This window comes from Oncorhynchus mykiss, chromosome 17 (assembly GCF_013265735.2).
Source record: "Oncorhynchus mykiss isolate Arlee chromosome 17, USDA_OmykA_1.1, whole genome shotgun sequence".
NCBI classification, from domain to species: domain Eukaryota; kingdom Metazoa; phylum Chordata; class Actinopteri; order Salmoniformes; family Salmonidae; genus Oncorhynchus; species Oncorhynchus mykiss.
In genome coordinates this window covers 34,710,960-34,735,360 of record NC_048581.1, presented here as the reverse complement: position 1 = coordinate 34,735,360, position 24,401 = coordinate 34,710,960, and the positions used below count along the sequence as shown (strand labels likewise).

At 42.3% G+C, this 24,401-nt stretch overlaps 1 protein-coding gene across 4 annotated transcripts in view; it reads right to left on the bottom strand.

Annotated features, from left to right (window-relative positions):
• The window catches only part of LOC110493792 (son of sevenless homolog 1), a 74,429-nt gene that overhangs the window by 34,465 nt on the left and 15,563 nt on the right, over nucleotides 1-24,401 (bottom strand). For all 4 annotated transcript variants that reach the window (XM_036949776.1, XM_036949777.1, XM_036949778.1 and 1 more), the window contains exons 3-10: nucleotides 20,083-20,214; nucleotides 15,763-15,927; nucleotides 14,694-14,903; nucleotides 14,328-14,471; nucleotides 13,668-13,778; nucleotides 12,485-12,583; nucleotides 8,809-8,936; nucleotides 5,181-5,842 (exon numbers count right to left, since the gene is read on the bottom strand). In XM_036949776.1, the coding sequence (XP_036805671.1) occupies nucleotides 5,181-5,842; nucleotides 8,809-8,936; nucleotides 12,485-12,583; nucleotides 13,668-13,778; nucleotides 14,328-14,471; nucleotides 14,694-14,903; nucleotides 15,763-15,927; nucleotides 20,083-20,214 (1,651 nt within the window). The remainder of the gene's footprint in view (nucleotides 1-5,180; nucleotides 5,843-8,808; nucleotides 8,937-12,484; nucleotides 12,584-13,667; nucleotides 13,779-14,327; nucleotides 14,472-14,693; nucleotides 14,904-15,762; nucleotides 15,928-20,082; nucleotides 20,215-24,401) is intronic.

Below are 24,401 nucleotides of genomic sequence, written 5' to 3'. Positions count from 1 at the left end.
TTTGGTGTAGCCCAGAACAAGCACACCTTAATCAACTGGTCAACTAATCATCAAGCACTTGGGTGAGTTGAATCAGGTGTGCTTCAACAAAAGTGTACAGTTTGGGGGTACTCATGGACCACAGTTGAGAAACACTGCTCTAGACTTGCAGAGACAAAATTCAAACGTATGTGTAAGAGTTCAGAAAGGATTCTGTGCTAAACAAAGGAAAACTTGTGTCTTTAAGAAGATTTTATACAACACCTGTATGGTTGCATGACATTGAATAACAATGCATAGAAACAGACCAAATTCAGAAGTGCTTGGCCTAAATGTTTTGCTCCCCGGATTACCAGAGCCCACATGCACTTGGACTTTGAGCGATTGAATTTGGCGATTTATTTCCCCAAAACGACGTCATTACTTTTAATTAATGAAGAGCTTATTGGTCCAATCGCAGCCTTGTATCCGGTTAAGTAGAATGGCACCCGTCCGTAGAGAAGAATACAGACCCCATGGTCTAAGAACTACTATGCATGCTGAGTCATTCAGCCTTTCTAAAGAGTAACTTCTCACGAAACCCAGACAAAGAATGACCATGGTTTACTGAATTTTCACAAAATATAATCCATAGAACAGTCCTTAGGTTGAAGGATTGTCGACATACAAATGTCAATTGTATCTAAAAGCATAATTGAGAAAGAATTAATACAAGTTGGCATATTTCTGACATTTTAGCCTTATCCAGGCCGCCTTTAAAACACCATAGTGTTTCATCTGTAGGTAAGCAAACATTGATGTCATGAAGTTTTATTGCTTGCTCTGTAATGAGTAGTAATTTGGTTTCAATCACATATTTACATTAATTTATGAATATAGAAAAATAAACATTAAGACATTTTTGATTTGGCATTTATATATATATTTGAACATGATATAGCCTACTCTACAGGCATATCAAAGTTCCAGATGGGATCTCTGCTACTCTTAAGAGTCATGATCCAATTTGTAAGCATTACCAACAGTGAACGTGAAAATGTATTCAAAATGGTCGCCCTCTGCTGGTGATATGCAGGATACAAGTAAAAGGAGGGCTGTGATTGGTTACATTGCCAACTACGCCAATTTCTCTGTATAAAATGGACCATAACTTTAAAACTAGCAGAGATCCCACTCTGGAACTTTGATATGCCTGTAGAGCATATTATGTTCCAGAATATATTGAAACATTTGCGAAAATCAAAAATGTTATATTTTCAATAAACTCAAAAAATATATATTTTTAAATCAAACTCTTCATATTACAGAACAAGTGGTAAAGCTTCATACGACAATTTCTGCTTTGTAGCACCTACAGATTAAGCATTATGGAGTCTTTAAGGAGTCCTGGGTAAGCCCAAAATGTCAGAAATATGCCAACTTTTAGATAAATGCAGTTGAAGTTGAAAGTTTAAATGTATTTGGCTAAGGTGTATGTAAACAGATTTTTTTCACAATTCCTTACATTTCATCCTAGAAAACAATTCCCTGTCTTAGGTCAGTTAGGATCACCACTTTATTTTAACAATAAGAAATGTCAGAATAATAGTAGAGAGAATTATTTATGCCTCATGATGCCATCTATTTTGTGAAGTGCACCAATCACTCCTACAGCAAAGCACCCCCACAACATGATGCTGCCACCCCTGTGCTTCACGGTTGGGATGGTGTTCTTCAGCTTGCAAGCCTCCCCATTTTTCCTCCAAACATAACAATGGTCATTATGGCCAAACAGTTCTATTTTTGTTTCACCAGACCACAGGACATTTCTTCAAAAAGGTACGATCTGTGTCCCCATGTGCAGTTGCAAACCGTAGTCTGGCTTTTTTAATGGCAGTTTTGGAGCAGTGGCTTCTTCCTTGCTGAGCGGCCTTTCAGGTTATGTCGATATAGCACTTCTCGCACCAAAGTACGTTCATCTCTAGGAGACAGAACGCATCTTCCTTCCTGAGCGGTATAATGGCTGCGTGGTCCCATGGTGTTTACACTTGCGTACTATTATTTGTACAGATGAACATGGTACCTTCAGGCATTTGGAAATTGCTCCCAAGAATGAACCAGACTTGTGGAGGTCTACAATTCTTTTTCTGAGGTCTTGGCTGATTTATTTAGATTTTCCCATGATGTCAAGCAAAGAGGCACTGAGTTTGAAGGTAGGCCTTGAAATACTTCCACAGGTACACCTCCAATTGACTCAAATTATGTCAATTAGCCTATCAGAAGCTTCTAAAGCCATGAGATCATTTTCTGGAATTTTCCAAGCTGTTTAAAGGCACAGTCAACTTAGTGTATGTAAACGTCTGACCCACTGGAATTGTGAAACAATGAATTATAAGTGAAATAATCTGTCTGCACAAAGTAGATGTCCTAACCGACTTGCCAAAACTATAGCTTGTTAACAAGAAATGTGTGGACTGGATGAAAAACAAGTCTTAATGAATACAACCTACGTATGTAAACTTTGACTTCAACTGTATATGTCAACAAACCTGTCTCCAAAGGACTATTTTATGGATTACATTTCATGAACATCCTGAAAATCATGGCATCTTTGCCAACAACACTGTAATGGCTAGCTCACCAACATTCCACAAAGGGCTGTGTCTAAATTGTACTTTTATTTTATTTAACCAGGCAAGTCAGTTAAGAACACATTCTTATTTACAATCACAGCCTACCAAAAGGCCTCCTGCGGGGACGGGGGCCTGGGATTAAAAATAAAAACTCCAATATAAAAATAGGACAAAACACACATCACAACAAGAGAGACAACACTACATAAAGAGAGACCTAAGACAACAACATAGGCAGCAACACATGACAACATAGGCAGCAACACATGACAACATAGGCAGCAACACATGACAACATAGGCAGCAACACATGACAACACAGCATGGTAGCAACACAACAACATGGTAGCAGCACAAAACATGGTACAAACATTATTGGGCACAGACAACAGCACAAAGGGCAAGAAGGTAGAGACAACAATACATCACACAAAGCTGCCACAACTGTCAGTAAGAGTGTCCATGATTGAGTCTTTGAATGAAGAGACTAAGATAAAACTGTCCAGTTTGAGTGTTTGTTGCATCTCGTTCCAGTCGCTAGCTACGGCAAACTGAAAAGAAGAGCGACCCAGGGATGTGTGTGCTTTGGGGACCTTTAACAGAATGTGACTGGCAGAACAGCTGTTGTATGTGGAGGATGAGGGCTGCAGTAGATATCTCAGGTAGTGGGGTGTGAGGCCTAAGAGGGTTTTATAAATAAGCATCAACCAGTGGAAGGGGAAGTTCATTATTTTATAACTTGATGCTAGAGGGTTCCTAACCCTGAAAGTAGTCTATGGGCCTGAAAAAACTGTAATCCGTGGTTTGGTTCTCTTTAAACAGCTATGCACAAGGTGAGGATACTGGACTTCCCCTTTAAACATTAAACACTAAACAGATAGGCAAATTACAGGCAGGAAAGATCTGCTACTACCGGTCGCTTACTAAATGGCGACGTGAAGATGAATAGGCTTCATCCACTTGTTTTTTGTTCTTTATCAGTTCTCGTTGTGTTATCTGGGGCTAAAATGACACTGAAACAAAGCAGGTCATCACATATCCGCGTTCTGACGTCAACAGTGGCCAAATATTTACGAGCAGTGTGAAAACAGCTATAAATGGATGCGGGGATGACGAAAGTGGGGGGAAGAAATAGGCCTTCCACTATCTTGTCTTTTATGTTTAGCATAAACAGCGTTTGCGCCATGTTCAAGGTTTTGTGTGTAGAACAACAAGGTGATAACAGGAACAGACACGCCAGGTACTGGGCAAGTGCATAATTGCATAAACACAAACATTGGAGGTGTACAATGGTGTGGACAGGTGAGTAAAAAAATGAAAATAAGTCAGGACAAAATTAACAAGATACAGAAAATATCTAGGTTTATAGGAATTCACTTTCACCTGTCCAGTTCTCTCACATTCAGGAAAAGAAACGTGGAGAGGGAGCCATAAAAGATGCGACCCATGTCTACTTCCTGCTCCTCGTAGCCCTTTACACTCGTACCTGTATACAGGTAGGAAATAGCATATTTGGGCACTGATAAGCGCCTAAATTGGAACACAGTGGCAATACAATAACATGCAGTGTTAAAGTTTATGATCACTATGTATGATGTACAGTTACAAGATGACATGGCGTCAATACCCTGGGTTGTTCTGAATAGAATGATCCTGTTTGTCTAAAGCATGACTCTTTTCTATCTGCACCAAAAATCACAACCCGTTTCTCTGAATTGCCCTGTGAAAGCCTAACACTGTAAGATAGTATTTTATAACTTAGCTAGTCATCATGTTGGCAATAGAACAAGCTTTCAAGATGCCCAGCTGACTGAGATTGCGATTTATAATGGTCCGTTTTTGGATTGCATGAACAACACTAATTGTGTGACGGCGGGGATGCAGGTCTGTGTTACAAACAAAACTACAAGTGTGCTTGCTCTATTTCCTTAACGGCTCAGCTTGGAGAACACAAAAAAGCACCTTATAGTTGAAGACTGAGTCATTAAAGTACATTGAAATTACTTAGGAACTCTGCACACCAGTTAGTCCTCTCACTCAAACAATTTTTTTATCTGAGGTTGCACCTACCCCACATTTTCCAGGAATATTGTTATCATGTTACTGAATGTATCCAGAGTATTTTCAGATTTCATTATCGACAAACGCGGTGAAAAGTACAGTAAATGTAAAATGCACATAAAATCAACTGTGTAACGTTTGGGTTCAGTCTTGTGAAAGGTGAACTATCGTGTCCTCAACTTTGGTATAATAATGTTCCCATAAGCTCATATTTCTTCTGTAAAAAACATTTCAATGTAGCCTTATCCATATAGGCCAATTCACACAAGTGTAAAGGGTTAAACCTGTTCAACACCAAATTGACTCCTACCAACTACTTTTTAACACCAAAACCCTCCCCCTTCCCCCCTGTTCCAAGATGGGAAAGGGTCTGCAAGATGTTCTCTTTCAGGATTTAGCAACTACTGTCACTCCACACATCCGAGGGAGGTATTTGTATAGCCCGCTGTAGGAAAAAGGCACGCATTTTAAAAAGGTCATAACAGGTCAACACAGGAAACCCTTTCTGTGTTGTGTGCTTTTTCTCACCTGCATACATGTGGAAGGTGAGCCTTTCGATGAGCTTGAGCACTGTCCCCGCCTTGATGATAGGGATGCCCGACTTGGACTGCACGTTCTCCTCGAACACCACGTTCTCCTCAGAGTCGGGCGTGGCGAACCGGTAAAGCTCCGCCCCGGGCAGCCTCATTTGCTCCTCCTTCTCCTCCTGCAGCATGGCCGAGTCCAGCATGCGCTCCAGCGTCGAGCGGTACTGCAGCGAGATGAGCGCCGCCATCCAGCCATTCTTGTCCTCGGCCGACTTGGCGGCGAACACCACGCTGTTGCCGTCTTTGAGGATGATCTCAAAGGCGTGCCGGTACTCGCCCTCCTTGTCGTCCTTGTCGTTGATCTGCACCTTGCGCATGAAGAACTTCTCCTTGAGGCGGTACTCGGCGGTGGACGAGGCGCCAGGCAAGCGCGGCTGGCCGTGGTTGGACTTGCAGCAGATCATCAGGCCGTCGAAGAGGAAGATGTGCCTTTCGTGTTTGGCGCCCACGCGTGTCAGCGTCCCCTCCATGATGAACTCGTTGCAGCACTGGCCGATGTCCTTGCCCTCCCAGCCATCAATGTTCTTCTGGATCTCGTTCATCTTCTTGATGGCCAGGTGCTTGCCCTTCATCTGCTGGCTGTAGAAGCGGCAGGCCGACTCGCTAGCGCCGTCGAAGAGTTTGAGGGGAATAGTTGAATGTAAGAGAAAGAATGTGAGAGAAAAAAAAGGGAGAGAGGGGGGGAAGAGAGAGGTAGGGAAATGTGGGTCTGATGTTCACAGAACAATGGAAAACAAATCAACAAAGCCAGCGAGACTGAGATGGAGTGTAGGGTCAGTGTGGGTGGCTGAGTTTCTAAAGCAGCGGTATAACTAAAACTGGTCCAGGAGAGGGTTCCTACAAACATCTCATTAACAAAACACTGGGTGCGACTGAAGAGACGTGACTGGCATCCCCACCCATAACTGTAATCCTGACCCTAACCTTAAAAGGAAAATTCCACCCAAAAACGATCTTGTGGTATTTGTTTCATCAGATTTTCAAGATATATAACTTTCAAATACAGAAATACAGCCAATACGATGCGTTTTGCATACATGTCAGCAATCCAGTTTTCAAGATGTAAAACATTTTATAACTTGATCAACGGTGAACTAAAGAAACAAATACCAAAATAGTTCTTGGGGTAGAGTTTTCCTTTAACCACACCAATAACCCTAAACTTATCCGAACCAATTAGGTAATTTATTATCAGTTTGCTGGTCAGTCATGTCCCTTCAGTTTCCACCCAACACTGGTGGACCAGCAGGCCAATTGACTAGACTTCCTCACCATTCCAGCAGTTGAACAAAACGGTAGTCTACCGAGGAAGGGCCCACACCCATGGTTAACAGGGTGCCTCGGAGGACCAACTGAGAAAGTGCATAAGAATAGAATGAGTCTAAAAAGAATAAAGAGCATCTGATTATATTTCTTTGAGCCAGACACCCTTTAAATATTGCGTTGGTTCATCATACCTTTAATATGGTCTATGGTATGACTATCATATTCAAAAATGAGGTATGAGTATCTCTCATTTCAGTTATTTTAGGAACACAATGTAGACTAGTCTGTTTTAATCAATCTCTTTATTCTTATATTATACCAATGTCTATTTTCAGTCTATATTCATTATTAAGGGCCATAATAGTTAGGTCATGTGAGTAGTAAGTTCAAAACTCTTTCAGAAATGCACTACGAAAAGACTGGTTTGAGTGAAAAACCAGCACATGCGGTGGTCTTTCAAAACCAGAATGACAAAACGTAAGTAAACAGAAGACAAGAAAGCTCTGCGGCCCACCAGAACCAGAATCTTACCTCTATTGCACATAAATCAGCTGAGCAATAATTCCAATGATCACTTCTAAAACCATCTACTTAGAATAATAGAACAGCATTGAGCCACTGGGGGGGGGGGGTTAAAGGTTTGTTGGGGGTTCTACAATCGATTGAGTGAGAGGAGAAAAGAAAAAAATCAACAAGGATTTAACACCCGCTAGTACAGTGCATCTGAACTAGACCTACTAGTAAACAATCGCAGGGGGGAGCTTACTTTGCTTTCCACGGACGCACAACGACTTGCATCAGCACTCCCGAGAGGCAGGGGAGGCAGGCAAAGCCAACTTGTGTGCGCCTGTCTTCATACCAGCACCTCAAAGTACAGGATGACTGTCAACCGGCCAGACTTAGCTTCGCTGAGAGACAAGGGGCACCTCTGAAGGGCAAGGGATAGACTACACTCAAAACGTGCCCCAAAATCTTAAATTCCCATTTCCCAGTCCCATTAAGTGTGAAACTCTAAAAACTACATACAGAAAGTCAAAACTTTGCCTTCTCTCAAGTCTGATCAGAGGTTATATTTGAAGTGCATTTACATTCAATCTTATGATGAAATGAAGTAGTTAATTAAAGCAAAAATATATATAACGAGCATCATTATCAAACCATCATTTATTCTAGGCAGCGATGGACCTTGCTAGAGGATTAGCGACTAAGAGGTTATTACATTTTCCTAATGAACAGCAAGCTTGCGAAAGAGCAAGCATAATTCAAATGGCTGTGACAATAGAACACTTGGGTTGTTCTTTGTTCTGGCTCTGGAAATACAAAGACCCCTAGAGACAGGAAAGGTGTAGCGAAACGGCCAAAGTCAACAAAGGTAACCCTTGTGGGGTACCCCAACTCAGTGTGTCCTCTCGAACTGTCCATTTTAGCCTCTTGTTTGTGTCACCATCCCCACGTTCCCGCCAAAGTATGGGGTGCAAAGACATACCGTAAGATAAGCCATCCTTTCCCCATGAAAAATAAAAACAAAAAGAACAGCAACAAAGGGGTAATTTTGGGGGGTTTATACCCTACGTCCTCATACTCCACGCTCTTCGCTTCCACGCAGGTAAAGAACGAGCAACAAACGCATGTAACCAAAAAAACACCCCGTTTTCTTCACCAATACAAAAGGAGGGATGGAGAGAAAAATGGTCTGCAAGGTTGGGACGCTAAAATCCACTGCTGAAAGCAAGGGGATTCTTTTTCTTCCCCCTTTCAAACTCTCTCGCCTTTTTTTTATTTTCTCAAAGCCGGGAACAATAATACCAGAACAGGACAGCCCAATTCCTGACACAACTTCCCTCCGACAACACAGTGGCGAGCCCCCCCTCCAACCCTCTCCCTCCCCCCACAGGTCTATTTTAGGTCCAGAGGGAAACTCAGAACTGAGCTTAGGGTGGGGGGTGTGCAGAGGATGGGAGGAGTACACCAATGAGGCAGTAGAATGAATTGCTGTGTGTGTCTATCGTAATGTCTGTGTTGTGCAAGTGTTAACGCCTCTATGAGCATACATAGTGCACATTCAAGACAAATCCACCTACTGATGCCCATGTGGTACATATCATATATTCTCTGGTCTGTGCCATTATGTGGGTGTCTGAGTTAGCTTTCCATATTTTGCTTGTGGATTTCTCTTATTGGATCAGCCAGTGTGTGTGCAAAATCTCTTGTGTGTGTCAGAGCTAGCTTTGTATCTTCTTGGGTAAAGAGAAGCAGGTGTGGACGGACCAGGAGGGGTGGTAAATTGGCGCACCCCTGCCTACCTCAGCCTCCTCTTGGCCATGTTTTTGGAGCAGATCCTCTCCATGCTACTCTGCAGATTGAGCAGCGCCGTGATGGCCTGCTTCAGACACTCCTTGTCCTCCTCGTCCTCACTTTTCTCCTCCAGTTGCTGTGGAAAAAAAGTGGGGTGGACAGAGAAAGAGTGGGTAGAGAAAAACATGTTGGGTCAGGTGGTTTCGCTGGTAGGGGGAGTCCGGTGAAGGATCATGATGCGGTCGGTATAAGGCTAAACTCATGAGCGAGATTAGGGCTGAGTAAAGAATAAGTTCTTCATCGCTCGCCCTCTCCATCATTCTCTCATTCCCAACCCCCTCAACTCGTGTTTCCCCTTAAGTCTTACTTTCTTTAGTGAAGACCTAGGAACAAAATGGCAACCAACATTCAACTGACACCACATGACCCTTTGTGATATACCACACAAGTCTTGCCCAGTAGTTTACCCCACATTTTGTTAACGGTACAGCCTTATTAAAAAAAAAGTTTCCTCATCAATCTACACACAATACCCCATAATGACAAAGTGAAAACAGGTTTTTAGAAATTTGACCAAATGTATAAAACCCCCCCGCAAAAAACACCTTATTTACATAAGTATTCAGACTCTTTGCTATGAGACTCGAAATTGAGCTCAGGTGTCTCCTGTTTCCATTGATTATCCTTGAGATGTTTCTACACCTGTGGTAAATTCAATTGAATGGACAAGATTTGGAAAGGCACACCTGTCTATATAAGGTTCTACAGTTGACAGTGCATGTCAGAGCAAAAACCAAGTCATGAGGTCGAAGAAATTGTCCGTAGAGTTCTGAGACAGAATTGTGTCGAGGCACAGATCTGGGGAAGGATACCCCAAAATTACTGCAGCATTGAAGGTCCCCAAGAACACAGTGGTCTCCATTCTTAAATGGAAGAAGTTTGGAACCACCAAGACTCTTCCTAGAGCTGTCTGCCCGGCCAAACTGAGCAATCGGGGGAGAATGGCCTGACCAACAACACAATGGTCACTCTGACAGAGCTCCGGAGTTCCTCTGTGGAGATGGGAACCTTCCAGAAGGACAACCATATCTGCAGCCCTCCACCAATCTGGCCTTTATGGTAGAGTAGCCAGACGGAGGCCACTCCTCAGGAAAAGGCACATGACAGCCCGCTTGGAGTTTGCCAAAAGGCACCTAAAGCACTCAGACCATGAGAAACAAGATTCTCTGGTCTGATGAAACCAAGATTGAACTCTTTGGCCTGAATGCCAAGCATCTAGTTAGGCAGAAACCTGGCACAGTACCTAAGGTGAAGCATGGTGGTGGCAGCATCACGCTGTGGGAATGTTTTTCAGCGGCAGGGACTGTGAGATTAGACAGGATCGAGGGAAAGATGGACGGAGCAGAGCACAGAGAGAACCTTGATGAAAACCTGCTCCAGAGCTCTCAGGATCTCAGACTGGGGTGAAAGTTCACCTTCCAACAGGACAACGACCCTAAGCACACAGCCAAGACAATGCAGGAGTGGCTTCAGACAAGACTCTGAATGTCCTTGATAAACCCAATCGAACATCTCTGGAGACCTGGAAATAGCTGTGCAGTGACGCTCCTTATCCAACCTGACAGAGCTTGAGCGGATCTACAGAGAAGAATTGGAGAAACTCCCCAAATACAGGTGTGCCATGCTTGTAGCCTCATACCCAAGAAGACTCCAGGCTGGAATTGCTGGCAAAGGTGCTGAGTAAAGGGTCTGAATACGTCTGTGATCAGTATTTTTAATAGATTTGCAAAAAAAACTAAACACCTATTTTTTGGTCATTATGGGGTATTGTGTGTAGATTGATGAGGTAAAAAACAACTTAATTCATTTTAGAATAAGGCTGTAACGTAAAAAATTGTGGAAACAATTTAAGGAGTCTGAATACTTTCCTGAATGCATTGTATAAGCCATATATTACACGTACATGGCTCTGGGGTGAGCTGGCCTAAAGTAACTGTCAGGGAGAAAACATTGAATATTCAATTACTTTTTTCTCTGTCTATCCTTAAACCATGTCATCGTCTTCGCAGTTTTTATTCAAGAGTCTCCAAACTAATAAGGTTGCTAGCATGCTGTGGTTAAAGTACAGAAAGCCCTACATTTTACATCTGTAGTGACAGTGTCTATATTATGGTTTGATAGTCTTGTATACCTGTACAAAACGCATGACATGCAAGGGATAATCAATGAGGGGGCTATGCGTTCTATGGAAAATAATGAACGATGTGGAAGGAGTGTTCTACGATGTGCTAGCGGAGTAGAACTAACCTCCCACTGAGCAGCATTATTTTCCAGAGAACGCATAGAGCCCTGAGTTGAATATCCCTTCTATGTCTATAATTAAACACATTTGCAGCTAAAAATGCGTTCATTTGCAGGTAGAAATGTATTCAACATCCACTGAAGTAGCTAGCAAGTTCACTAGTTTCCTTGGTAACCAAACAACCAGACGTGCTACTATGAAAATCTAATTCAACAATGGCAAATGTTTTCAATATGACTTTTGCTTTCAAAAGCAGCTCAAACATAGAACATGTAAGGATTAAATATAGCCTTTGAATTCTACCGTGCTGATATGCCGTGCCCTTGAGGGAAATAATGCACACTCTAGAATGCCCTTCAAGCCAATCAGAAACAAGTATTTAACAATGCCATGGTATAAGTCTACATACTGCATTTGCACAACGATAGAAGATAATTATCTTTCCGAAAACTAGGATAATCATGTTTTTACACGTTGGAATGGCTTGATACACATAAGTTTGCCACCTTGTGAGAAAATAGAGAAACCACGCACCTCCAGGAGTGGATGAAGAAACCAAGGCCATGTTCATTGGAACATGCAACATAAATGCTTTAAAAGCATTTTGCACAAAAAAAGTTGTCCGTTTGATGCCTAACGAACATAACCCATGTGTTTGCATCCTGAGTCTGTCCCTTTGACTATGCCGTCTGAATACAAGGAAAGAAACTACTTCTCTTCATACCCGCGTTTCCTTTACCCTGGACTCGCAGTAAGTAAACTGGGGGTAGAAAAAAAAAGAGGGATTTCAGCGATTTAGCCCTCTGCAGAGAGCCGCCACCTCTATGGCTTGCTGGAAAGAGGCTCACTGGAGAATAGGGAGTGTGGGGGCCAAATCTAGGCCTAAGGGTGAACAAGGAGCCCAAACACTAAGGCTCTCTCGGAGGGGGCACATGGTTCGGGGTAGCAGATATTCCACACTAGTACAGATCATGTGGTCCAGCGGTACTACTTTCTGCTCTAAACACATGCATGCCTACCCACCAGAGACCAATCTTCATATCCTCCCTTTCTACTATCTACTAGCATTGAGATTGAAAAACATTGAGCCCATCAAATGTGGGCTGGTGGATCACCGTTTGGGGAGAAACCAAGGATTTCTGATCCATATGCAGTGCCTTTCAGTAATAGATACACAAGCTATTTATACACTAATATTAAAACATAATATTTAGCATTTAGCAGATGCTTTTAACCAAAGCGACACCCAGTCCAGCGTGCATACATTTTACGTATGGGTGGTCCTGGGAATCGAACCCACAATCCTGGCAATACAAGTGGCATTGCTCTACCAATTGAGCTACAGAGGACCAACCACATTAGGAATGCTCATATATGCCTACCTTTAAGATCTCAAAATAGTGGAGACAATGATAGACAGGTGTCAGGAGTAACCGTGGCAGGACGTACTGGACTGCTTCCTTAAAGCCTTCGCATATAGACTGGGGGTTCAGAGACAGACAGAGATGAGTGTTAACTTGGGCAGGTAATACAGTGTCAAATCTTATCAAGGTATATAGACCAGGGATATGCAAACAGTGGTCTGGGGGGGAAAAGTCTTATAAAGTTCTGACCTTAGGGAAAATCCACCCAGAAATGGCCCATAACATTTCTAGTATCTCAGATTATTCTGCCAATTCTCACAGGGGACTTCATTGGGAGGAATGTTTGACATGCTTTCTACATTTTAAATAACTTTTTATTTTATTTATTAAAGTGTCCGTTTTATTCCCTTTTTTTAGACCTTTACATGCCTCCTGTAAGACCTTATGATCCATCAACCGTACATGATACAGACAACATATTGATGCAATTATACTCATTGTAGTGTGCTCTAAAATATGGAGTATGTCTAGATTCTGAAATACAATTGTTGACATTAATTCTAATTCATATTTTGGAGCACAATGACACCAAGATGTTGTCTGTATCATGTGCGGCTCACACATCAAAAGCTTTTACACGAGGCAGGTACAGGTCTAAAAGGGGCTTAAAATGGCCACTTTCATCTCGATGAAAAAAAATGTTTGCGATAGAAATGTAAAAAGCATATCAAACATCCTTCCACACAGTGAAGTTCCTATGTGAGAATTTCCAGAACAATCGGATACCAGAAGTATTTCTGGTTGCCCTAACATTCAGAATTTAATGCACATCCAAGAATGGCCACCAACAAAAAAGTTAATGAGCAAACACTTCCAATTAAAATTAAAATTAAATAGCGCATAATTAATATTTGTAGTACATGATTAATTACATTACAACTCTTTACTTTCTTAAAACATAATTTGAATACATCAGTTGTTTACAATGACAAAAACAAACAATGGAGTAATCAAGCCTGAAGCAGGGGGGGTGGTGGTCAGCAGGGGGGGTGGTGGTCAGCAGGGGGGGTGGTGGTCAGCAGGGGGGGTGTGGACAGAGGCTGGGGGGTGTGGACAGAGGCTGGGGGGTGTGGACAGAGGCTGGGGGGTGTGGACAGAGGCTGGGGGGTGTGGACAGAGGCTGGGGGGTGTGGCCTCTGACCTGGAGGTAGAAGGCAGCTCGCGGTTTAGACAGCTGGCTGAGGAAGTGATCGTGGAAGCCAGTCCGTAGGATGTCTTGAGCATACGTCTCATAGGGGTCGAAGGCCAGCTCCTGGAAATAAAAAATATGAAATGTCATGTTTTATGACAATGGCCACAGCCATAGGGTGTAAGTGGGGTCTGTGAATGACAAGGAACCTTGCCTGGGACCTGAAGACTTGCGTTAGCTCCCTGAGCTAATGTCTCGGTCCTGAGCTTAAGCTCGGCAGACTAACAGTGTTGTGGTGCACAAGAGCAATGTATTTTCAGACAGGTTTAAGTGTAACAGAAGTGGTTTGTGTAATGAGCAACCTTTACTGGTACCTGAAGACTCATGTTAGCTCCCCAAGCTAATGCCTAAGCTTTAGCTCAGTCTTTGGGTGCACAGGAGCAATTTATTTGCAGAAACAGCACACACACACACACACACACACACACACACCAAAACAATATATACGCATGTAAACACACACACATCTCCACAAAAACACACTTTTTTGCAGACAGCAATTTCTTAACACAGACAGCTTCACACACACCTACCTTGGCCCGGTCTTTGAAGCAGCTGCCCACCACAAACAAGCTGGGCTCCCACAAACACCACATACACACACCCACCCACCTCGGCCAGGTCTTCGAAGCAGCTGCCCACCAGCGGGTGTGGGCTCCCCTCATCTGTCATCTCCACCGTGTCTTCAATGAGGCCCAGCAGCTTGAGGGTGACCTCGTGGATGTCCACGATGCGGCTGAAGATGTTCTCCACATCCTGCAGGGTAGTGTAGAGAGCGACGTGTGAGAATAGGGGGATGGTGATGGAAAGATGGGTGGAAGGGGGAGATGGGGAACAGAGTAAAGCAGGAAGGCGGCAGTAGAGAAGTGAGAGCGGTGATAGAGGGGAGGAAAAGGAGTGGAAAAAGTCACACAAAGTCTTGATGGAAGACCATAGATGCGCAAGTGTGTACGGGAGGGTACCTCCATCACTACTCACATGGTGGGAGAAGAGCTTGGCGTCGGAGGCGATTGGCTCGCGGAACACCTTGATGATGAGGTTGAGGTCGCGCAGGTACTGTCGGACCTCGGCCATGAAGGTCTTGACCAGGTCGTAGTAGGTTTGCTCCTCGCTGGTGGACGGCTCCTCGTCCATCAGGGGGAAACCGCTGATGTCCTCCTCATCCTGGTGGAACATGTCCATCAGAACCTGGAGATGAGGGGGAATAGAAGTGGCCAGAGACGTATTCTTAACAATTACACAAAGAGTGTTCCGGACCACTTTTTGCTCCCGGGTGGCGCAGCGGTCTAAAGCACTGCATCGCAGTGCAAGAGGTGTCACTAAAGTCCCTGGTTCGAATCCAGGATGATCACATCCGGCCATGATTGTGAGTCCCATAGTGCAGGGCACAATTGGCCCAGCATCATCCGGGTTAGGCCGGGGAAGGCAGTCAAATATGCTTTTTTTTAAAACTGACTTGTAGAGTTAAATAAAAGGTTCAATAAAAATAAAATTAATAGATTATTCAATACCAGGTTGGAGTCAATTCCATTTTAGTTCAGTCAATTCAGGGAGTAAACTGAAATTCCAATTTTCTTCAGTCATTTTCTGTAAAGAAAACATGGAGTTTGAATTTCAGTGTACTTCCTGAATTGAAATGGATCCCGAGTGCCACAAGCTTAGAAACATGCATGCGCACGCACAGGCGAACAAAAGCGGGCACACATTCTCCCTCATTCAGCTGGCATTCTTCATCAGCTTACGTTCAAATGACCCTACGGACTCCAGCTTTAGTTGTATATTGACCAGTCAGTGTGGTTCCTGAAACTTCTCACCATCACACGCCACCAGCCATACTTATGCCAACAACAACAACATTTACAAGACAATCTAATATCAGTCATAGCAACATAAAAAGGGCCAATCTGGGATTGGAAAACTAGATATTGTTTATTGGCACATATGGCCAGTGATGTCCTGCTGGGAGATCTCATAGTAGCGGATGTTGAAGATCCTCTTCATAATGCATTACAACACTGTGAAGCACAACACAGGTGTTAACTCTCACCTTATCGGCACACATGGCCACGGTGATGTCCTGCTGGGAGATCTCATAGTGGCGGATGTTCCTCACGTAGTTCCCTGCCAGCTTCAGGATGTCTGCTGAGATGTACTCCAACACGGCCACGATGTACACCGACACCTGGTGGTCAATCTTGTACCCTAGTACCTCCTGAACAAGGGAGAGGGATTATGGGAAAATGAGTCCACTACGTACACATATACCTACTGTGTACTGGTGGTCTTGTACCCTAGTGCCTCCTGAACATGACCCAGGAAGAGAGGAATCATGGGTAAAAAGCAGGGCCAGTGTGGTTTGACTACTGTACAATCTGACCACCGTACTTTCAAACTAGTGTAAACGGTGCAGGCCTGAATGGTACACAGAACACAGAAAGCGCAGGGTAAGATTTCCTTTATGCGTTTTAGTTACCGGTACATCATTGAACAGTAAATTGGGCACAATGGGTACTTTAAATACTAATTAAGTCATGTATTACGGTTAATGCAAGGCTCAGAATTATATAACCGGTGTTGTTAAAATTATGTCAATCAAGTAATTCTGTTGTTGCTGCACATCAGTATGTGTATTTCTAAAACAAAGAGCACTACCAGCTCATAGCAAAAAAAGGTCTAAAGAATATAAGTGGAATATTCTTATCAGGTATCCAATAAGAGACATGTTTTTTTAAAGGTTGCTTGGTCACTCAAAGCATCTATAGGGTTAGGTGTTAGTTTGCATTCTAAAATGTGAATCCCATCCTTCCTTATTTAAAAAGGGGGCAATAGGTAAAATAATACAACAAAAAGTGCAAAAAAGTTGAGGTCTTTCAGAACTTTAACCTTTTGTATTCTTTGAAGCATGGTCTAAATTAAGTAAATCTTTGCCTCTCGGCCTCCTTGGAATTTTCCCTTTCATGGTTTGAGTGAGAGTACCATTTGAACTCTACAGCCACCATTCATTCTAGCCTGATTCTAGCAAACCCTCATATTTGCTTTCGACATTTCTCCATACCCATCCCACAGCTTTTTACCAAAATGTGTTGTTTCAACTGCATATCGCCCCTTTAATATCATCTCAATTAAAGTATTTGGCATGGGTGAATACATTCTGTTAAGCATCCCAGGTTCATCATGGATTTTCAATAAGTGACCAATTCCACAAAATAGTTACATGTCTCCCTCTATTGGTCAGTATAGGTACTGTGAGAAGTGGCCAATATCGCTCCTCGAGCTGTGTTCAGTAGGCACCGAAACAGAAAACATTTTTGACAAAGAACACACAAAATATCTATTTTGTTTATTGAGTCACGTTAAAAGCGGTTCAATCAATACTTTGTCTGTTTCATAACATTTTTTTCTGAAGTGGAGAGCACAATTCCTCCTTTGGCCGCCTTTCCTTCCAGTTCTCTGCTGCCAATGACTGGAACGAATTGCAAAAGTCACTGAAGCTGGAGACGTATATCTCCCTCACTAACTTTAAGTGTCAGCTGTCAGAGCAGCTTACAGATCATTGCACCTGTACATAGCCCACCTGTAAATAGCCCACCTAACTACCTCATCCCCATATTGTTATTTATACATTTTTGCTCCTTTGCACCCCAGTATCTCTACTTGCACATTCATCTTCTGCACATCTATCACTCAAGTGTTTAATTGCTAAATTGTAAATATTTCTCCACTATGGCCTATTTATTGCCATACCTCACGAATCTTACCTCATTTGCACACACTGCATATATACTTTTCTATTGTGTTATTGACTAAGTTTGTTTATTCCATGTGTAACTCTGTGTTGTTGTTTGTGTCGCACTGCTTTGCTTTATCTTGGCCAGGTCACAGTTGTAAATGAGAACTTGTTCTCAACTGGCCTACCTGGTTAAATAAAGGTGAAACACATGTTTTTAAAGATATCAGTAACTGGGCTCTGTTCAGGAGGATGTAACATTACAACACTTTCAGATATATTGTGTAGAACAGCTAGAACGGATGAATACATGAATACTTGACAGACAGTCCTGTTTGCAACATTCAGGACTTTTTACTGTGCCCTCAGAAAGTACTCACACCCCTTGACTTTTTACAAATTTTGTGGAATTTTGATTGTGTCACTGATCAATACACAACACCCCATAACATCAAAGTGGAATTACGTTTTTAGAAATGTTTACATATTCATTTTTAAAAATGTAAAGCTGTAATGCCTTGAGTCAATAAGTATTTAACCTTTTTGTTATGGCAAGCTTAAATAAGTAAAAATGTGCTTAACAAGTTACATAATAAATTGCATGGACTCACTGCGTGCAATAATAGTGTTTAATATGATTTTGAAATGACTACCCCATCTCTGTCCCCACACATACAATTAGTAAGGTCCCCCAGTCGAGCAGTGAATTTCAATCACAGATTCAACCACAAAGACCAGCTAGGTTTTCCAATGGTTCGCAAAGGGAACCTATTGGTAGACGGGTCAAATAAAAATATAAAGCAGACATTGAATATCCCTATGAGAATGGTGAAGTTATTAATTACACCTAGGATGGTGTATCAATACACACAGTCACTTCAAAGATAGAGGCACCCTTCCTAACTCAGTTGCCGGAGAGGAGGGAAACCGCTCAGGGATTTCACCATGAGGCCAAAGGTGATTTTAAAACAGTTAAGAGTTTAATGTCTGTAATAGGAGATAACTGAGGATGGATCAACATTGTAGTTACTCCACAATACTAACCCAAATGACAGAGCGAAAAGGAAGCCTGTACAGAATATAAATGTTCAAAAACATGCATCCGGTTTACAGTAAGGCACTAAAGTAATACTGCACACAATGTTGCAAAGAAATTAACTTTATGTCCTGAATACAAAGCGTTATGTTTTGGGCGAATCCAACACATCACTAAGTACCACTCTCCATATTTTCAAGCACGGTGGTGGCTGCATCAGATTACGGATATGCTCATCTCCGGCAAGGACTTGGGAGATTTTTGGGGATAAAAAGAGTATAGGAATTTAGCTAAGCCCAGGCAAAATCCTAGAAGAAAACTTGCTTCAGTCTGCTTTCCAACAGACACTGGGACACAAATTCACCTTTCATAAGGCCATATATACACTGAAGCTGCTTAGCAAGACAACATTGCATGTCCCCGAGTGGCCTAGTTACAGACCGATTTTCAAGACGATTTTGACAAGACTTGAAAATGTCTGTCTAGCAATGATCAACAACCAACTTGACAGAGCTTGGAGAATTTTTTGAGTAATGTGAAAATATTGTACAATCCAGATGTGCAAAGCTCTTAGAGACTTACCCAGAAAGACTCACCGCTGTAATCGCTGCCAAAGGTGATTCTAACAAGTATTGACTCAGGGGGTTGAATACTTATCTAAATCAAGATATGATTAGACTTCTTTTTTTTAACTTTGACATGAGTATTTGATTTTTACAAAAATAATTTTAAACTTTGACATGAGTATTTTGTGTAGATCCTTGACAACGAATGAAAAATGTTTTGGGGAAAATAAAGTCAAGGAGTGTGAATACTTTCTGAAGGCACTGTACATCACTGAATACACCCAGCATTTTCACAGCCTGACGAATGTACTTGGCGCTAAAGACCTAGGCTACATCCTGACCTTCATTATGATTGGTCTAGCCACCAGGGTCATGTTCACTAGGCGCAAAACGTTTTGAAACAGCTACAAACTACCTGAAACCAACGTTAACCTTTTCTTTGTAAAAGCATTAGGGTCATGCAAGGCCTAGGTTGATATGCTTGGTATGTATATATTCAGTTCGTAATAGGCTACATTTGGTTATTATGGTAATACTGTATTAAAAAACTAATATAATTTGGCAATGTAGACATTGTATTATTTTTGCTAGTATGTTCACTATTGAAGTTTTACTTTTGTAAACCCCTTTCCCTAAAATAAATAAGCTTAGGGAGTAGATTTATGAGCCCTTCTTTCTACTCTGGACAGCTCATATATGCCGTGTGAAGGCATCAAGTCATGTAGTGCGAGCGCTCAAGAAGTTCTGACTTGCGAGGAGCGTGGTTGAATTAACGGCCAATCATTTTGCTCAAATACAAATAACATGACTTTTCAGAGTGTAGTTTTCAATGGTTTTCAATAGCAGACTGACACAGCAGGTAAACTGGAACAACAATAAAGAAGATACTGCCTCAACATGTTTTTACTGGCCAGCGGGCCATCAGCAATGTCAGATCCTGCTGAAAGTGTCCAGTAAGACACGTTCATTTTCGCTTTCCATTTCAAATTGCTTTGCCCTACTGAACATGACCCAGAGACATTTGGGATTATGGGTTACCTTGAGCAGCGGGTGGATCTTATCCACTGGCAGGGCCAAAGGATTCCTCCTCTTCCTCTTTTCGATGGCTGCCTGCGCGTCGGCGATAGCCCACTTATCGATAGGGTGAGGGAAACTCTTCTGCACTCGCTCCTGAGGGGAGGAAAGGAGGGAAGTGTGAGGGAGATTGAGAGCCCTTCAATAGTGCAATACTTTTGACCAGAGCCCTATGGGCCCTTGTCAAACGTAGTGGACTACGTAGGGAATAGGGTGCCATTTGGGCTGCAGTCCGGCCTTATCTCTTATTTACTTGAATTACATATTTCCTGGTCCTCTGTTGATGCTGCATCAATAGGCAAAGCAAACATGTCTTCGTTCACTGGGGGTAAACATGACTTCTCCTCCTTCAAACTGCCCTATGACACTTGACATAAGCATTTCCATGCATTCACCATTGTTTTAGTGTCGCAGACGTTTCACATGGGACTTTTCCCTTAAAAAAGGTTAGGTTATGTCAATGGGAGGGCGGGTGCATGACATGTACATGTCAAGTGTCATGTCACACTTCTGCTGCAGGCACTACCAGGACGTCCCTCCCTTGACGTATGAGTTAGGTAAAGAGTTAATTTAACTCTTTAAAAACAAAGGGTGAGAACTACAAAATACATCCAGTTAACAGAGGACATCTTCATAAGCACTATATAAAAAGTCATAAGCGCTTATGTCAACAACTTCAAGTTGACATAGGCTTTCTGAGGCCTAGGCATTTATAAAATGTTTGTGTTGTATATTTGCGGGAATCAAACATTTATATTGTGCTTACAAAAAGGTATTAAGGAGCTCTTTATGAATGTGTTATGTAGTCCTTATGTAGGGTACATACATAGTACACAAACAATACAAATTTCACGCAATCCGTTGGATTCAAATGGGTCACAAATTACAATATACACAAGCACAAATGAGTGTGGTCAGTCACCAACCCAGGCAGGTCAAGGGTTAAAGTTCATACAGACAGGGTCACAGGGAGAGGTCAACAGAAAGAGAGAGCACAGAACTAAGGGAGGAGTAAACATGGTACAAAGAGACCACATATCCATGGTTTGACTTTACCATGCCCCATGGCTAGGGCCATGGACCGTAAAAAGCACCTGCGGATTTCACGTGATCCGTCTGCTAGCAAAAAATGAGTCAAGGTGGACAAAACAAAAACAAGAGGTGAAAACAGGTTGGCCATCTAAAAACATGGACAGAACAAAGCAAGATTTCAGATGTTTTCTGTATTAGCTCATGTCAGTTATCATTGTAGAAAAGCAACATAGTGTGATGCGCAAGAAAACGTTCTACTGTTCAATGGCATAAAATAAAACAAGATATGAGAATGTTGTGAGTTCTGTTCAAATGATTGTCAAAGCAATATAAGTCAAAATACATGTCCGTAAATAGCTTAACTTTTCTACCGGTCACTTTGTAAATGGATTGGATTTGTAAGAATACAAATGAAAACTGAGTTTTATCTCAGTGCAAAACAAACCGTCTAAAGTAAACCATGACTTGAGCTTAAAAGAAATTCACTTCACAAACACTGATAATTTCCCCTTTTTGGGTGGGCACATAAAATCAACATCCTCTTTTACTGCAACCCTGACTTCACCAGCTGTCAATAAAAAGTGTGCTAACAGAATAAACAGAATAAAATGAAGCGGAATGCTATGCTGTGACTGTGAGAGACATTAAAGCAGCAATCAGCAGTAGAAAGAGAAATGTAACCAACCAAATTCAGACAGTGCTATGGATGCAAGGACTGGCCGTCCATATCAACATTATAGTTTTAACCATGTCTTGAGGCTCTATAGTGTTTGTTTACAAACATTGGAGTAAAACAAGCTTATATTTTGGCTTCTGATGGGGTAGGACAGTTGAATTAAGCTCATGAAGCATTTATAAATTATTTTCTTCAAGAATCAATACGTACAAATCGTTAATTTAAGTCCCAAAATTGATGTATACTGAAACCAAATATAAAACACCTAACTTTCGACAATTTATACGATTTTACAGTTCATAAAAGGAAATCAGCCAATTTAAATTAATTAGGCCCTAATCTAAAGAGTTCACATGACTGGGAATACAGATACAGTGGGGCAAAGAGTATTTAGTCAGCCACCAATTGTGCAAGTTATCCCACTTAAAAGGACGAGGCCTGTAATTTTCATCATAGGTACACTTCAACTATGACAGACAAAATGAGAAAGAAAAAAAATCTAGAAAATCACATTGTATGATTTTTAATGAATTTATTTGCAAATTACGGTGGAAATTAAGTATTTGGTCACCTATAAACAAGAAAGATTTCTGGCTCTCACAGACCTGCAACTTCTTCTTTAAGAGGCTCCTCTGTCCTCCAATCGTTACCTGTATTAATGGCACCTGTTTGAACTTGTTATCAGTATAAAAAAGACACCTGTCCACAACCTCAAACAGTCACACTCCAAACTCCACTATGGCCAAAACCAAAGAGCTGTCAAAGGACACCAGAAACAAAATTGTAGACCTGCACCAGGCTGGGAAGACTGAATCTGCAATAGGTAAGCAGCTTGGTTTGAAGAAATCAACTGTGGGAGCAATTATTAGGAAATGGAAGACATACAAGACCACTAATAATCTCCCTCGATCTGGGGCTCCACGCAAGATCTCACCCCGTGGGGTCAAAATGATCACAAGAACGGTGAGCAAAAATCCCAGAACCACACGGGGGGACCTAGTGAATGACCTGCAGAGAGCTGGGACCAAAGTAACAAAGCCTACCATCAGTAACACACTACGCCGCCAGGGACTCAAATCCTGCAGTGCCAGACGTACTGGCTTAAGCAGGGGGACACATGTCCAGTACCGTCTGAAGTTTGCTAGAGAGAATTTGGATGATCCAGAAGAGGATTGGGAGAATGTCATATGGTCAGATGAAACCAAAATAGAACTTTTTGGTAAAAACTCAACTCGTCGTGTTTGGATGACAAAGAATGCTGAGTTGGATCCAAAGAACACCATACCTACTGTGAAGCATGGGGGTGGAAACATCATGCTTTGGGGCTGTTTTTCTGCAAAGGGACCAGGACGACTGATCCGTGTAAAGGAAAGAATGAATGGGGCCATGTATTGTGTGATTTTGAGTGAAAACCTCCTTCCATCAGCAAGGGCATTGAAGATTAAACGTGGCTTGGTCCTTCAGCATGACAATAATCCCAAACACACCACCCGGGCAACGAAGGAGTGGCTTCGTAAGAAGCATTTCAAGGTCCTGGAGTGGCCTAGCCAGTCTCCAGATCTCAACCCCATAGAAAATCTTTGGAGGGAGTTGATAGTCCGTGTTGCCCAGCAACAGCCCCAAAACATCACTGCTCTAGAGGAGATCTGCATGGAGGAATGGGCCAAAATACCAGCAAGTGTGTGAAAACCTTGTGAAGACTTACAGAAAATGTTTGACCTCTGTCATTGCCAACAAAGGGTATATAACAAAGTATTGAGATAAACTTTTGTTATTGACCAAATACTTATTTTCCAACATAATTTGAAAAATAAATTCATTTAAAAAATCCTACAATGTGATTTTCTGGATTTGTTTTTCTCATTTTGTCTGTCATAGTTGAAGTGTACCTATGATGAAAATTACAGGCCTCTCATCTTTTTAAGTGGGAGAACTTGCACAATTGGTGGCTGACTAAATACTTTTTTGCCCTACTGTATGCATCGGTTGGTTAAAGATGCCTTTTAAAAAAAAGAAGGGGCATGGATCAGAAAACCTGTCAGTATCTGGTGTGACCACCATTTGTCTCATGCAGCGCGACACATCTCCTTCGCAGAGTTTATCAGGCTGTTGATTGTGGCCTGTGGAATGATGTCCACTCCTCTTCAACGGCTGTGCAAAGTTTTTTGATATTTGCGGGAACTGGAACACACTGTCGTACACGTTAATTCAGAGCATCCCAAACGTGCTCAATGGGTGACATGTCTTGTATTCAGGCCATGGAAAAACTGGGACATGCTCAGCATCCAGGAATTGTGTTCAGATCCTTACGACATGGGGCCGTGGATTATCATGTTGAAAGCACTCCACACTGCCCTTTCCCACCTGGACAAACGGAACACCTATGTGAGAATGCTGTTCATTGACTATAACTCAGCGTTCAATACCATAGTGCACACAAAGCTCATCACTAAGCTAAGGACCCTGGGACTAAAACACCCTCTGCAACTGGATCCTGGACTTCCCGACGGGCCGCCCTCAGGTGGTAAGAGTAGGCAACAAAACCATCTGCCACGCTGTCATGAAGAGGGCACGA